The sequence below is a fragment of the Fusarium oxysporum genome, chromosome IX, assembly GCF_013085055.1.
Source record: "Fusarium oxysporum Fo47 chromosome IX, complete sequence".
In the NCBI taxonomy this organism is placed as follows: Eukaryota; Fungi; Ascomycota; class Sordariomycetes; order Hypocreales; family Nectriaceae; genus Fusarium; species Fusarium oxysporum.
Genome location: NC_072848.1, coordinates 2,409,447 through 2,422,969, shown reverse-complemented (window position 1 = coordinate 2,422,969; position 13,523 = coordinate 2,409,447). Strand labels below are relative to the sequence as shown.

At 48.6% G+C, this 13,523-nt stretch overlaps 5 protein-coding genes and 2 non-coding genes across 7 annotated transcripts; 4 read left to right on the top strand and 3 right to left on the bottom strand.

Annotated features, from left to right (window-relative positions):
* The first annotated feature begins 348 nt into the window (after positions 1 to 348).
* Positions 349 to 434, top strand: FOBCDRAFT_t188. The gene has a single exon. It is a non-coding gene; the product is annotated as a tRNA-Gln (tRNA).
* A 74-nt stretch (positions 435 to 508) lies between these two features.
* On the top strand, positions 509 to 595 carry FOBCDRAFT_t189. The gene has a single exon. It is a non-coding gene; the product is annotated as a tRNA-Gln (tRNA).
* A 176-nt stretch (positions 596 to 771) lies between these two features.
* FOBCDRAFT_253114 (amidase signature domain-containing protein) lies at positions 772 to 2,936 on the bottom strand. Its single transcript, XM_031190454.3, has 4 exons — positions 2,509 to 2,936; positions 2,007 to 2,434; positions 1,398 to 1,956; positions 772 to 1,350 (listed from the first exon to the last, which is right to left on the bottom strand). The coding sequence occupies exons 1-4, from the start codon at positions 2,796 to 2,798 to the stop codon at positions 870 to 872; spliced, it is 1,758 nt and encodes a 585-aa protein (XP_031034439.1). The 5' UTR covers positions 2,799 to 2,936; the 3' UTR covers positions 772 to 869.
* Positions 2,937 to 3,627: 691 nt separating this feature from the next.
* On the bottom strand, positions 3,628 to 5,192 carry FOBCDRAFT_53424 (uncharacterized protein). Its single transcript, XM_031190450.3, has 3 exons — positions 4,897 to 5,192; positions 4,215 to 4,797; positions 3,628 to 4,165 (listed from the first exon to the last, which is right to left on the bottom strand). Exons 1-3 carry the CDS (start codon positions 5,110 to 5,112, stop codon positions 3,777 to 3,779), a joined length of 1,188 nt encoding a protein of 395 aa, XP_031034435.2. The 5' UTR covers positions 5,113 to 5,192; the 3' UTR covers positions 3,628 to 3,776.
* A 1,846-nt stretch (positions 5,193 to 7,038) lies between these two features.
* On the bottom strand, positions 7,039 to 9,090 carry FOBCDRAFT_298717 (heterokaryon incompatibility protein-domain-containing protein; the record flags this gene model as incomplete). Its single annotated transcript, XM_054706897.1, has 1 exon — positions 7,039 to 9,090. One exon carries the CDS (start codon positions 9,088 to 9,090, stop codon positions 7,039 to 7,041), a length of 2,052 nt encoding a protein of 683 aa, XP_054562872.1.
* A 521-nt stretch (positions 9,091 to 9,611) lies between these two features.
* FOBCDRAFT_231793 (D-isomer specific 2-hydroxyacid dehydrogenase) lies at positions 9,612 to 11,000 on the top strand. Its single transcript, XM_031190448.3, has 2 exons — positions 9,612 to 9,842; positions 9,915 to 11,000. Exons 1-2 carry the CDS (start codon positions 9,732 to 9,734, stop codon positions 10,824 to 10,826), a joined length of 1,023 nt encoding a protein of 340 aa, XP_031034433.2. The 5' UTR covers positions 9,612 to 9,731; the 3' UTR covers positions 10,827 to 11,000.
* A 965-nt stretch (positions 11,001 to 11,965) lies between these two features.
* Positions 11,966 to 13,507, top strand: FOBCDRAFT_243689 (uncharacterized protein; the record flags this gene model as incomplete). Its single annotated transcript, XM_031190447.3, has 1 exon — positions 11,966 to 13,507. The coding sequence occupies one exon, from the start codon at positions 11,966 to 11,968 to the stop codon at positions 13,505 to 13,507; it is 1,542 nt and encodes a 513-aa protein (XP_031034432.3).
* Between the last annotated feature and the right edge of the window lie 16 nt (positions 13,508 to 13,523).

Genomic DNA, 13,523 nt, shown 5'->3' with positions numbered 1-13,523 from the left:
AGGATTTTGAGAAGGATCGATTGGGATACTTGATGGCCGAGCTACAAAAGATACGGTAAGTAGCTTTGTCGGAGTTTTGACATTCTGGATAGACAGATCTGGAGTAGGACTCTGGAGCGCGGAGTATACCGGTAGACAGAGAGCATAATTGACAATCATCTATACCGGAGTCTATTTTGACATTTGATACAACCAAACCTAAAATTGAGTTCCATTTACCTTCATGACATGCAGCCAATTGAAATGTATTAAAGCTAAGTAGATAACACCAGCGATACTCGGTCTGAAGACGCGAAAACGTACGGGTGGTGTATATAAACACCACATCTCGACGCCTTTGCATCGTCTGGTCCTATAGTTTAGTGGTAATGACGTCGGATTTTGATACCCTCAGAAGCCTTCCGAAGACCCCGGTTCGAACCCGGGTAGGACCTCGCTTTTTGCCAATTGTCCCAGGGTGGAGGAGCTTGGCTGTTAAACTCTGTTTGAAGCCTACCATTTCACCGAAGGTCCTATAGTCTAGTGGTTAGGACGTTGGATTTTGATCACCATTCAAATTCTTCCGAAGTCCCCGGTTCGAACCCGGGTAGGACCTCACCTTTTGGCTGTCCGTCATTCTGTCTTTTTTTCTTCGCGTCTAAACCTTTTTGCAGAACTGAACTCTCCTGTTCCATGAACGTGGGTGCTCAACATCTCTCGAGCGCGTCATCGAGAGTTTTCAGCTTGGTGCTGGTATGGAATCTCTGTTACATAAGTCTGATCGCGACCGTACAGCATTGAATGAGGCTTCAGCCATAATATCATTAAAAGTTACGTATTGCTATCTACTATTATATACGATCCAAAATGCGCATCAATTGGCTTGCGGCTTAAAAGGGCACGGGAACGTTGCGCTCAAGGTATCCAAGGAACTTGGGGAGACGACGCTTTGAGGGAGCATCAGTAGATCGCTGAAGATCCTCAATTGCGCTAGCCCACTTGACAAGCTCAGCTTCAGCCCACGCAGTCTGCATGATTCCGAGACCGAAAGGCATTCCAGAGTCCTTGGCGTAACCGCCGGGGATGGTGATGACGGGGTAACCGGCCTGGGCAGCGATCTGAGGAGCCTGAGCAACTTGGGGAGGGACGAGAAGACCGGAGAGCTTCTTGCCCTTGTACGTGAGAGCGTCGTTGATACCCTTGCGGCAAGAGGTTTGGCAGAACTCGAGGGCTTGCCAGTATGTCTCGTCTTGGACGCCCTTGGACTTGAGAGAGGCGAGGAAGCCGTCCTGGCCGGAGGCGAAAGCGGGAATACCCTTGCCGTTCTTATACGGGTAGCCACCCTCAACACCGTCGTACTGCTTGTTGAACCTGAAACCGTTAGTAATGTTCAGACAATTGAGATGCGGTGGGCTCACTTGACGATGTCCTCAAGGTTGCGGACGTTGGTGTTCTTGACCTCGCTCAGGTAGGTCTCGATGTTACGGTAGAAGTCGACCTTGATGTAGGTGTACTCAGACTCGTTGGGGAAGCCCCGAGTAGTACCGTAGTCCCAGTTCCATCCATCAGGGCTGACAATGGTCTCGTAGTTGGTGATCTCGGTGCCATTGATGATGGTGGCGCCAGCAGACTTAATCAGGTCAACGAGCTCGAGAAGCTGAGACTGCATGTCCTCATCGGCAAGGGCCCAGAAGCTCTTCCAGGGAAGACCAAAGGTAGCACCCTTGAGAGCCTTCTTGTCGGTAAGGTACTGCGCATAACCGCCCTTGGGGGTCTTGTTCTTCTGACCCTCAGTGTAGTTGTCGCGCTTGTCAACGCCGTAGATGGCGTCAAGAACAAGAGCAGCATCCTTGACATTTTTGGCGAAGCAGCCAACAGAGTCCTGGTGCTCACTCTCGGGAATGACACCGGCGCGAGAAGTGAGACCAACAGTGGGCTTGATGCCAACGAGGGCATTGCGGTTGGCGGGGTTGATAACTGCGACACCATCAGCGCAATCCACAGCATTCAGATTCAGTAAAACTCACCACTACCATCAGTCTCAGTACCAAGCGAAAACGCAATCACATTAGCACCGACACCAACACCACTGCCAGAAGAGCTACCGCCAGGGTTAACAGTCAAGTTGTAAGCGCTGCGAACCTGACCACCGCGCGCAGAGTAACCCTCAGAGTAATCGTTGCTGCGCATATCAGCCCACTCGCTGAGAGCAGCCTTGCCGAAGAGGACGGCGCCAGCGTCGCGGAGCTTCTTGACGACGTGCGCATCGCGGGGGACGACGTTGCCGAGGAGCGCCCAGCTGCCCGCGGTGGTCTCGAGACTGTCCTTGGTGGCGATGTTGTCCTTGACGGTAAAGGGAATGCCGTGCAGAGGACCTCGGCATTTACCCTTTGCGCGCTCGGCGTCGCGCTCTGCTGCGATGGCGAAGGCGTCGGGGTTGACCTGGAGAACAGAGCTGTGCGATGTTAGTTATGTTTATGGCACCAATTGCATCAATTGACCATGCAATTTGCCATCTCAGAAACTTACTTGAGGTACTCCTTGGTCTGATACGTGCGCATGAGGTAGCAAGTCACAAGCTGAACAGAAGTGAGCTTGCCAGCCTTCATAGCATCTTGCATCTCTGTAAAAGTAGCCTCCTCAAGCTTGAAGCCATTGCAATCAGGCATGGGGAACAAGTCAGGCGATCCGGCATTCTTCTCCAAGGGAATCATGTTGGGCTGGATCGCGAACAGAGGCTCATTCTTGGACTGCTTAGGTGTAGCGCTCACGCCCTGTGCGATGAGGCCCGTGGCCAACGACAACCCGAGAAGCTTCATGGCGAATGGGATTTGATGAGCAACAGAAAGGCTGTGATGTTCAGAGTGAAGAGAGGGAGGGAATAGCAGCTGTTTTGTTTATTCCCTAGACAGGTAAGGTAAGCTATGCACATTAATTACTCTTGCAAGGGTGCCCCAGCGGCGAACTTGGAGTCGGGGAAGACGGAGGCTGCGGGAGTACATTCGGCCGCTAGACAACGTCAACTGAACTAAACAGAAAATATCATGTCATGGCCTTGCATTCAATTGCCCATGTTCCCTCGCATCTTTGGAAAGATTATCACGGATCAGTCAAGCCGGATTGGCGGGGGGGCAAGCCGGGGAGGGGACCCTGAAGCTTTTAGCGGACTGCACCGCTAAAGAATTTAGTGGATTGTGGTTTACGGTAGGCCTAAACTCGATCGAGGCATTGTCAGGCTCGAAAAGTCGCGCAGATTCATAATGGCTCTTCATATTCGGGTCATTGATGCCGTGTTTGATGGAGAAGATGAAATGAATATGGAAGGTGAATTTATTTCTGTTACGAAAGAAGGGATGAATCCTTCTAGAAGTGGGATTTGACGTGCATGTATTGTGCATGGGAGGATGGTGACAGTTCGGTGCATTGAAGATCGTGTTCCAGCGTGTCGGGAGGGTTCAGGAACCGAACATCACAAGAAACAGACTTCAGGGAGCAAGAAAACTTGAGACTTTTAAAAAGAGGATGGCAAAATGAACTCAGTAAAGAGTCCTCCAAGCTTAGGCCAGATTATCTAAGCATTTTCATCGCTTAGGGTAAAGGTCCCAAGGTTTCTTGACGGCAGACAAGAGGCACGGAAAATGAGTAAAACTTCAGGCGAATTTGATATCACCGTCTCGTAAAGAGTATTCATGCAGAAGAAGAATAAAGTCGCCCGATCATTGCCTTCCTGAATGTCATCGCTTGCAATCCATCCCAAAAATTTTACTTATACATAACACATCAAAGAGACCATTCCATTATTTCCACGACCGTCCAGCATCGCTCCCACTTTTCGAGTCTTGCGTATCCTCCTTTATCCTAAAATCCACCTGCACCAAAATGCCATCCGCACTGTTCTCACTCGTATTATCCGCCGAGACATTCTTCGTGCGATACGTCTTGATCCCCTCGGCAGACGTGTCACGACTGGTGAGGACATCGTGTTCGGGACGGAAGTGCAGTGATCGCAATGCTGTGCCGCCCTTGGAACTGTGTTGCTGTGCGTATCGTGACTTTCCTGTGCTCTCGCCCTGGCTGATGTCTCGTCGGAGAATGAACTTGTCGAATAGGGGCTTGACGCCTGGGACTGAGAGGGCTATGAGGGTGGCGCCGATTTCACTGACTTCGATGGCAAGCATTGGGTTATCTGTGAGGTGTTAGACAAGGTATCAGTTGCTGATATGTGATTGACCTACAAGCCCAAGACATGTCGGCGTTCCATTGCCCTTCAATGACAAACACCAGCCGTGTAATAGAGATGGCAATGACACTAATACCAGGCAAAAGAATGCATCCCAATTGGATTTTTCGCTTCCTCGGCATCTCCAACACTCGAAGCATCACAATTGGGATACCAAACAGCAACAAGTCGCAGACCAGCGACACCGACGAATTGACGCTATAGACCAATCCCCATTGCAAGCAAGTATACTTGTCAAAATCAGGCTGCCACTCATACGGCCAAAGTCCCGTAACAGGCGTACAATGAAACACAATAAGTAAAACTTGCGGTAAGAATCCAGCGATCAAAATGCCAAGCACGATCTTGATGGAGAGTCGAAGACGGTCGTGAACAGCGCAGAGTCGATGGTAGAACGCCAAACCGGACATTCGGCAGAACAACAGCGCGACCGTATAGACAATATGGGCGCCAAAGTCGAGAACTTCGGTGTATTCAATCGTCGGCATGTCGAGAACATATTGGATATAGTCGAAATGTCGCCCAGAACCCAGCTGGATGAGCTTGATGCACAGGCCAACGAATACTACCAAGCAAAGCTAACCGATCTGTCAGTTTTCTTGACGATGTTACACCAGTGGGGAGGGATCGACGCCCGCGATGGGGTCCAGTGACGGAGAATAAAAAAAAAGACTTACCCATGATACCAAAGTCAGAGAATCATCGAGGCCAAATCGTCGGATGAGGAATGCTCGTGATGCAAGACGGCCAAGAACAATAATACTCGTTAGACAAGTTACCAAGATAATACCCACAATGGCGGGTGCATCTTTGGACTGGCTGAGGTAGGCCGCCGTTACTCCCTTGGGGACTCGTCCATCGGCAATAGCCTGGGCGACTTTTGAGTCCGTCATAGCGAACGAGATGGAGCGTAGATCTAGACTCTCTTCTCCATGAAAGAGACGGTTTCTACACCATCAAATCTTTGTTTATTAGAGCAAGCAACTAGAGGAAACCGTAAAATCTCGATCGAGGGTGAGTTAAACTCCTTATACAAAGCCAAGCCTATTAATTTACTACCTAATGGATGGAACCTAACGTTTCCTGCTTTCTCCCCTTCGAACTAAAAGGATTCGGACTGTAATGCAACTCCACAGGGTGACCGCGACCAAGTGGGAGGGAGGAGGAAGAGGTAGACTCGGAAACGGAACAGCTGACCCGTGCGGAAGCTATGGACGTTCACAGTTAGCGGATCATTATTATTATCGTGCTTGTCTGTCCCTGTCACTGATACAGAGTTTTCTTCCTTTCTGGAATCGTAAATTATCCCACCCACTTTCTGTTTCGGCACTTTGGAACTGCAAAAAAAGTGGTGTGTTGGGAAATGCAGTCGAGGTCTAGAAGGAGTTTAGTTCTGTGGTGGCTGCGCGATGGCACCTAGGGGAGATATGACACAATGGCTTAGGAGCAGAGTTTTAAGATGCAGATTTAGTTTTTTTGGCGCGCGAACCTGATCAAGGAAATCTCTCGTATCTTTGATTGGAATTGGAAAGTGATCTACATTGAAAGAATCTCAGCTCAGCTGAACCAACAGATGAGAGCTGCCTCTGTTGCGATGGTGTCAGTCTTGCGATTTCATTTGTGAAACTTTAAATTCTTGGTACCTGAGCCGTGGGTACGGAACCAATTACCCAGAACCCCTGCGGGTTGCGGGACATGGGATATCCTTGGATGGCATCAAACCTCGGTTACACAATGTAACGCTGCGGATGCTGTGCCTCTGGATATTCGGTACGACGGCCATCCAACTCGCTGGGACGTCGATTTGATATCGTCGAGCCTTGAACAATGCCATGCCATTGGTTGCTCAGATAACTCAGTTGGTTCGTCGAAATGGTTCCTGGCAGTTGCCAAGACTTCTTCTCAGCCCTCCAAGACCATCAACATTCTTTGCTTCTGAAGTCTAGATGCCCGTAGTCTTCAGTTTCATGAGTCGAGTAACTTCACAAGCCAAACAGCTTTATTATGTAACGATCCATTCCTTTTTATTACAAGTGAAAAAACTCTTTCTCCTTTACATAACAGACCAGAAAATTTCCCTCCCGCCACCAAAAAAAGTAACCCGTCAGTCTATCCCCCGAAGTGGCTAACCCCCAGGGCTCCCGCTCTTTAGCCAAACGGCAACCCGGAGGCGCCCGCACACCCGCGATTCTTGGCTCGGAGTTTTGACCTTTTGAATCGTGCCATTTTGATCCAGATCTCGTACCAACTGAACCCACGATAAATAAATAAAAAGCGCCCAGCAAAAAAGCAATTATATACCTTTTTGCCATTCGGATATACAAAAGCGTGCCAATGCTGACGCCTCTGATTGAATGGGATCATCATCCTGGAAGAAAGCTCCTGTCCTCCTGAATCACTAGCTTCATGCTAAAATTCCAGCCGCATTCGACTTGGGAAAACCAGCTGCTCTTCTCGTACAAGCTTGAAAACAGGGGGTCTTTGCACTTCGGCAAGCACGGCCGGATGGGCAGTGATCCCCATTACGTGGCACCTTGTTGAGTTGTTCATGTGAATCTGGTCTAAGCTTGTTGCGATTTAATTAATATCAAAACCGGAATTTGCCTCAGAGTGACCTAAGCCTTGAAACTATCTGATACCTGATGCGCTGGAGTGCTACCCCTTATCAATCGTTGTGAAGCTAAGGAACCAGTGGCTATGCCTACTACCTAGTGCCATGTAATAGCTTGGCCTTGCAGGGCAATTCGTGTCGAGGACACAGAAGATGGTGTGCTCAGGGATCCACGCGTACTGTAGAACATTCTGCAATCTGACTTGCATCACCGTATCTCTATCACTTTCATTTCTTTTGCGCGGGCCAGTTCCGCGACTTCTTGCATTGGTCTGGAAGACCAACAGTCCCCGACGTGGACAAAGTGGCTGTTCACTTTCCGTACCAATGAGAGCTGCCAATGTCCTGGAATTAGTACCACTTGGTCTCCTATCTCTGCCACACGTGGAAGTACGACAAACTCGCCACTCTCTGTGAGACCGATTGTTGGCTCCAACTTCAAAAGTGCACTGATATCTGGTTGGACTCGTTGCTCGTCGATGTCTTTCCAAAATGAATCTTTATCTCTCATCTGAGATATGAATTCCTGGCAGTTCTGTATGTTATTTTCGTTTCTGTTACAATCTTCTTCCGCTTGTTTGTTCTCTTGTTTCAAGACGATTTCGGCCAACTTGTCCAGAATATCGTCTGCAACTGCTTCGGCCTTCTTGGCTGTATAGGCTTCAGGTGTTTGGTCATCTTTGATCGATACGTGGCAGAGAAATAGGAGATATTGAAATATTCGAATCAGTCGAGTGACAGTAGGTGTTTCCCATACATCTGCATGAAACTCTTCGGCCCCGAAAGCTCGGGCAAGTGTCCAAAGTGGATGAGAGTCTTCTGCATTCCTGATGGGCTGGTGTATCATTCTGAAAACAGCTGAGACAAAGTTCAACCACGTATGCTGCGGTTCATACAAAGTCGGACTTGAATCAATGACGGTATGAAAAAATACTGCAGAACAGGTCAAACTATTTCCACGAATACTCGCTGCTTCGACGTTGTTCCACTCTTGCCGATTGTCGTAATTTGGCTCATCATAGCCTCTGAACAGCCGCTGGAGTGACTTAGTTGCGCTGAACGCCTCGGGGAAGTTGTACACCCAAGACGGCAATTCATATTCCTGGTGTTCTCCCTGGTGTGCGAGACCTGCTCCTGAAAGAAAGCAAAGCGGCCAGCCTTCCCGCATGGGTTGCGATTTTAGAATCTCCGCGCATACTGCAATATATACTGACGCAACGGGAGTCTTGCTGGTATAATCTGGCTCGATGTCGAGAGTTGTTACTCCAAGTAAGGCGTAAACGTGATCTTTTGGGTCCTTGGCACCATATTCGCCGCCAACAAGAGGAAGAAAGCTCCGCATATCTCCAAGTATAGTTTCGTCTGCATTTGTTCCTGCATGAACACACGCTCGTGCCCATTCTACTTGTCTTGGCGTCGAGAAGATCCCCCAGTACGAATGCCAGAAGTACTGGTGGGCTCGGCTCGACTTTGATTCCACTGCCGCTTCTTTGAGAAGCTGAACGCAAGATTGTGCATCCAGCAAGAGTTTCAGGTTGATTGATTCAAGCTGATGGATTACAACGACTCGCTTCGAAAGCACCAACTCTTGGAAAATCCAAGCTCGCTCCCAGTATCTTAGTCGTAATGTTCGTGACATGGCCTGCTCTGCTTCACTGAACTCCTGAGAGTTGATTGGATACTTCTCGTCCAATAACGGATGCTGTAGAAGCCAATCCAAATTTTTTCCATCGTTTTCTTCGATGTCAGAATAGAACTCGTAGGGCGGACGAACAAGGCCACGTTCAAGGGCAGATTTGGCAAGCGTTTCGCAAGCCTTGAATGTGAGACGGACATCCGGCTGTGAAGCTTCTATATCCAGACAGGAAAACACAATCTCTGCGACGGGATAAATAAACCTCATCAGCTGCACTTGATGCCCCTTTTCAAGATCATCGTCTTGGTTGATGCAGAGTGCATCTGCCCAAAGTCGGCATGACTTGGGTTCTCTTTCGGGAAATGTATTCTTCCAGTGATAAGGCGCATATTCCAGTGCATTTGCAAGACTCGGGGTAGTGAATAGTTCAGCGCCGTTGACACTGATTGGTTTGATCTTTCCTATGTCACCCCATAGATACGATATCGCGCTAAATTCTGGATCTTCGTCTAACGACACGGTGGTAAGGTTGCAGACAATTTTCGGGTTGGTGGAGAGAATCTCGATAAGGCGGATTTCTCGCCGTGACCGATCCAGAGGTGCATATAGGCGGCTTGCAGACATTTTTCTTAAGAATTAATGATAGTTGAATTCATAAAGAAAAGGTAAAAGCGATCATAGGTGAGATGATCAAGATTTTGAATCCGCTGGGCGGTGCAAGATAGGCTGGATGACCCCTCATGAGGCTGACTTGGCGTCTTACCTAGGACTGGGTTATGAAGGTGAAGTGTAAAAACAGCTTTGAAGGTAACAAAACAAAAGACAAATTTTCATGATAAATAGAAATACTTAGGGAACTCGAGAATAGACCAGGCAATCTGAGGAAACTTCTCATTGTGATCGAAAGTTCAGATAGGACAAGTTTAGGCTTTCGATAAAAGGCTGGCGGTTATATATTAACCCGCATATACGCTTATGACCGTTGCAAAGCTTATTTTCTATAAGTCTTCGTCAACTCCGTATATCTCTTACATTTTTGGAGTAGAATGGGCATTATTCGTAGCCTGCAACTTGGATCGGCATATATTCTGGATGCCGGTGACATCTCCACTTCAGCCTCAAATTGAACAACCTCGTGACTCTTAACTTGCACGCTCAGCGCTCGCAGGTCATACCTCATCTCGTCGGATGCTTTAGGAAACAGAAAGAACTGATTCTTGAGTTATTCTTGCAAAATTCGCCAGTCAGAGAGCCTTTGACCGAGCATGGCATCAGTAATCAGCCCAGAGCGGAAACCCCGCGTAGTCGCCCTCGGAAGACCCGAATTCATCAGTGATGAGTACATCGAAGACTTCGAGAAGGATTTTGATTATGATGTTAGTTAACATAATCACCATGAATCTTCTACCCGCTTACACTTACCAGAAAGCTAATCAGCTGATATATAGGTCCTTGAAGCTGATAGCCTCCAAGAAGCCTTAGAGAAGCTGCCTCTGATGCTCGAGCAAAAAGGCCCAATTGACGCATTCGTTATCAGGATGGGCAGAGCTCCTTACCGTCCCTTTCAACAGATCTTCCAACACCTCGCTCCTGACTGCAAGATCATTACCTCAGCAGCGGCCGGCTACGACGATTTCAATGTCGATTGGTTGACTGACGAGGGAATTTGGCTCTGCAACAGCGTTGATGCCGTCGCTGAGGCTACCGCTGATATGGCTCTCTTTCTTATCTTAGCGGTTGTAAGAGATACATCTCGCGGTGAGCGTTCAGTACGTGAGGGTAACTGGAGAGGTCCTGTTGTTCCAAGTAGAGATCCTTCGGGCATGACGCTCGGGATCATAGGTATGGGTGCTATTGGAAAGTATCTCGCCAAGAGAGCAGCGGCTTTCAACATGCACATCAAGTACTACAACCGTCGACAGTTGGACGCAGAGGAAGAAGCAAAGTATAACGCTACGTACTGCTCATCTTTGCACGACTTACTCTCCCAGTCGGATGTCGTCTCGGTCAACTGTCCTTTGAATAAGGAAACCGAGAACCTTATTTCAACCAAAGAATTTGCGGCCATGAAAGATGGTACTTTCATTGTCAACACAGCACGTGGAGCTATAATCAATGAAGATGCCCTCATCGAAGCCTTGGAAAGTGGGAAGATTACACGTGCTGGATTGGATGTCTTTCTGAATGAGCCTGACCTGAACGATTACTTCAGAACAAGTGATAAAGTCGTTGTTCAGCCTCATGCTGGTGGTTTGACAGACCTAGCGTTCCAGAGAGGAGAGCTGGAGGCTTTTGAGAATATCAAGGCTTTTTTCAAGACCGGATCGCCCATAACACCTGTCAATAATCCTAAGAAGTAGGGCGTTACGAGATGAAATACTGCATATAACAGCCAAGTTCTCTTGCATCGTTACATCACATAATCGTAATCATGGAGGCCCAGTGAAGTTCGTCACAATAGGGCAACTCCAGGAATGGAGCAATATGGAAGGACGGAAATTTTCTCGCTCCGTGAGAATAGATTATGTTTCTGCCAGGTTGAGACAGAAACGATAAATGATGTGCAGATACGAATATGCCTCGGCTCACTTGCCAAGTGATGAGTGACGTATGGTTTCACGGCTCATCCAATTATCCTGACAAGGCTGTGGATTGATTGGTGTATGTGAGAGGTTGAATGCTGCATGTTCCGCTGAGCCTCTGAGGCTGGGGGCTGGTCAGCAATGTCGATCTTGATCTATTTTAATTCCAGGAAGGAGCATTAAATATGCTTAAATCCAAGTTTCAAGGCCCTTCCCGTCCCTAAATTTCAGATACTCAATCGGGCTTGGTATAGCATCAATTGAGTAAATATGGTTGAGTACCAAGCGCACACTGAGACCACGAGGTATCTACACCAACCTCCGAGAGGCCTCATTCTCCTGTTCTAACTTGCCATAGACGTGGCCAACGCGAATCAATCGAGACTCCACATTTAGATTCCGCAGAGACACAATGTAGCTCTCGTCAACGCTTACTCGACTCAGACCTCACTCCCAAAAGTTCGGACGGAGAAGCATGCCCTTCAAGACGGCGCTTCACTATATGGCAGAGCATCGGCCTCTTTAGCTTTCTCTCTCTTGTACTTGGAACCGCTTTCACACTTGCTTCATGCGGTATCCTCATTTATCTCTGGCGTGGTGCTGATCTGGCGCATGATCGCAACGAGCCGCAGTTCTGGAAGACCATTGCCACAAGCGGCTGGGCCGCCAGAGTCGCCACCATATGCTCTGCAGTTATACGTACCTCAATCGCAGTCCAAGTTGGTGTCGTTGCAGCCGCACTTTCGGCGATTATACTTGAGACTACAGGCGTTCGCTTTAATGACGTTCCAATCCTATCCTCTGAGAGAGCTTCAAAGTCGGGCTTCATCAACATCTTTCCAGCAGTCCTCAGGCAAACTACAGGGAATCCATTGAGCATCTTGTACTCGTTCATTACTATCTTGGGCTTGAATATCATGGCGGTTTCGACATTTATCTCTACCACTCTTCTCTCTGACTTTACTACAGCAAAGGTCGCCTCCCCAGGCGTGACGCACGACCAGGCCATCGCCTCCAAACACCCTGCCGATTGGCGCTTCAACTACAAGGGCCCTACGTATTGGGGATCTAAGCCATCTGCCCAATGGCGCTTCGCAGACGATCGAATTGGAAAATCTCAGTACGGTGATACCGGCGATGTTTATCGTGCCATGCTGCCGTTTTCGGATGTGACCTCGAGAACATCACTTGAGTCCTACAACGGACCTGCTTTGGTTGCCAACGTTCGTACCGTTTGTCGCGCCCCTCCGTTGCAGAACTCGAGTATTTTTGCCCAGGGAATGGTTAGCCCGCACTTCGGAGACGCAAAAGATAGTGTGTCAGCGGTTCTAAATACGACAGAGCCGTCTGAGTGTATGCTCTATTGTCGAGATGAGGGTAAATTGACAGGCTGGCCTGTGTCTCTGTGCGACTATTCCGGCTCTTTCATGCCCCAGCCCGAACTTCCAATAGATCCAATGACAGAAAGGAAGCACAGCTTCCAGCAAATGCTCGTCGTCAATGCGACGACCAATATTGCTGCAGACGAGTTTAGGGATACTAATGGAGGACCCTCACCCAAACGGCTACGGAATCTGACTTATGAGTTGGGAGATGTATGGACCAAAGCATACGATGCCAATGGGGATCATATTCTAAGTGCCACTTTCTGTTTCCTCAACACATACCCTGCGCAGATATACAACGTTAGCATGTCTGGGCATCAAACTGCCAGGGAACCTAGTCTCAATGCCCGCAAGATTGACAGCGCTCGTCTTCAACTTGGGAACGAGGGAGACTCCGCGAAGCGCGGGATTCTTGACCTCGACATCGGACGGCGCCTGAACGTCAGTTCTCGTCTTGTAGACTTTGTCGAGGGAGTTCCGATGGAAGACGGACCGGCCCACGATCCATATTATAGGACTTTGGGGCTCGAACATCCATCGATGTCCAACACGACTTGGGGTATGATGTCACCAGCACAGGAAGTCGAGCAAGGATGGTCAGCGAATCTTGCACATATCTCGCTCTTCCAGAGTATTATACAGGAAACAGAAGGCCCTGCCATGGCGATTCAAGGTCTGATGACTCGGCTGTATCAGATGGTCTATTACAACTGGCTTGAAGAATATGACCTCAAATACCCTGTGAACACTATACATACGCAAGATCGGCTTATACCGACTAGATGGACTGGGCTTATTATTGTTCTCGTTCTTATTACGGTACATCTTGGGCTCGTCTTTACAACAATTATTCTCTTTATGCTAAAGACCAGGGCTTCAGCGCTTGGGAACATTTGGCATACTCTTGTGCAGACAGCGCCAATGGCTGATGGCGTTGAGGGGGCGGATATGATGTTGGATGATGAGGTTGAGAAGTGGACCAAGGCGACTGGTAGGAATACCGACGTTTGTGGTATAAAGAAGTCGGGCAAGGATGGCAAGGTTGGGGTTCAACTGTTGAGAAACAGGAGCTGAGGGTTGCGTATGTAGT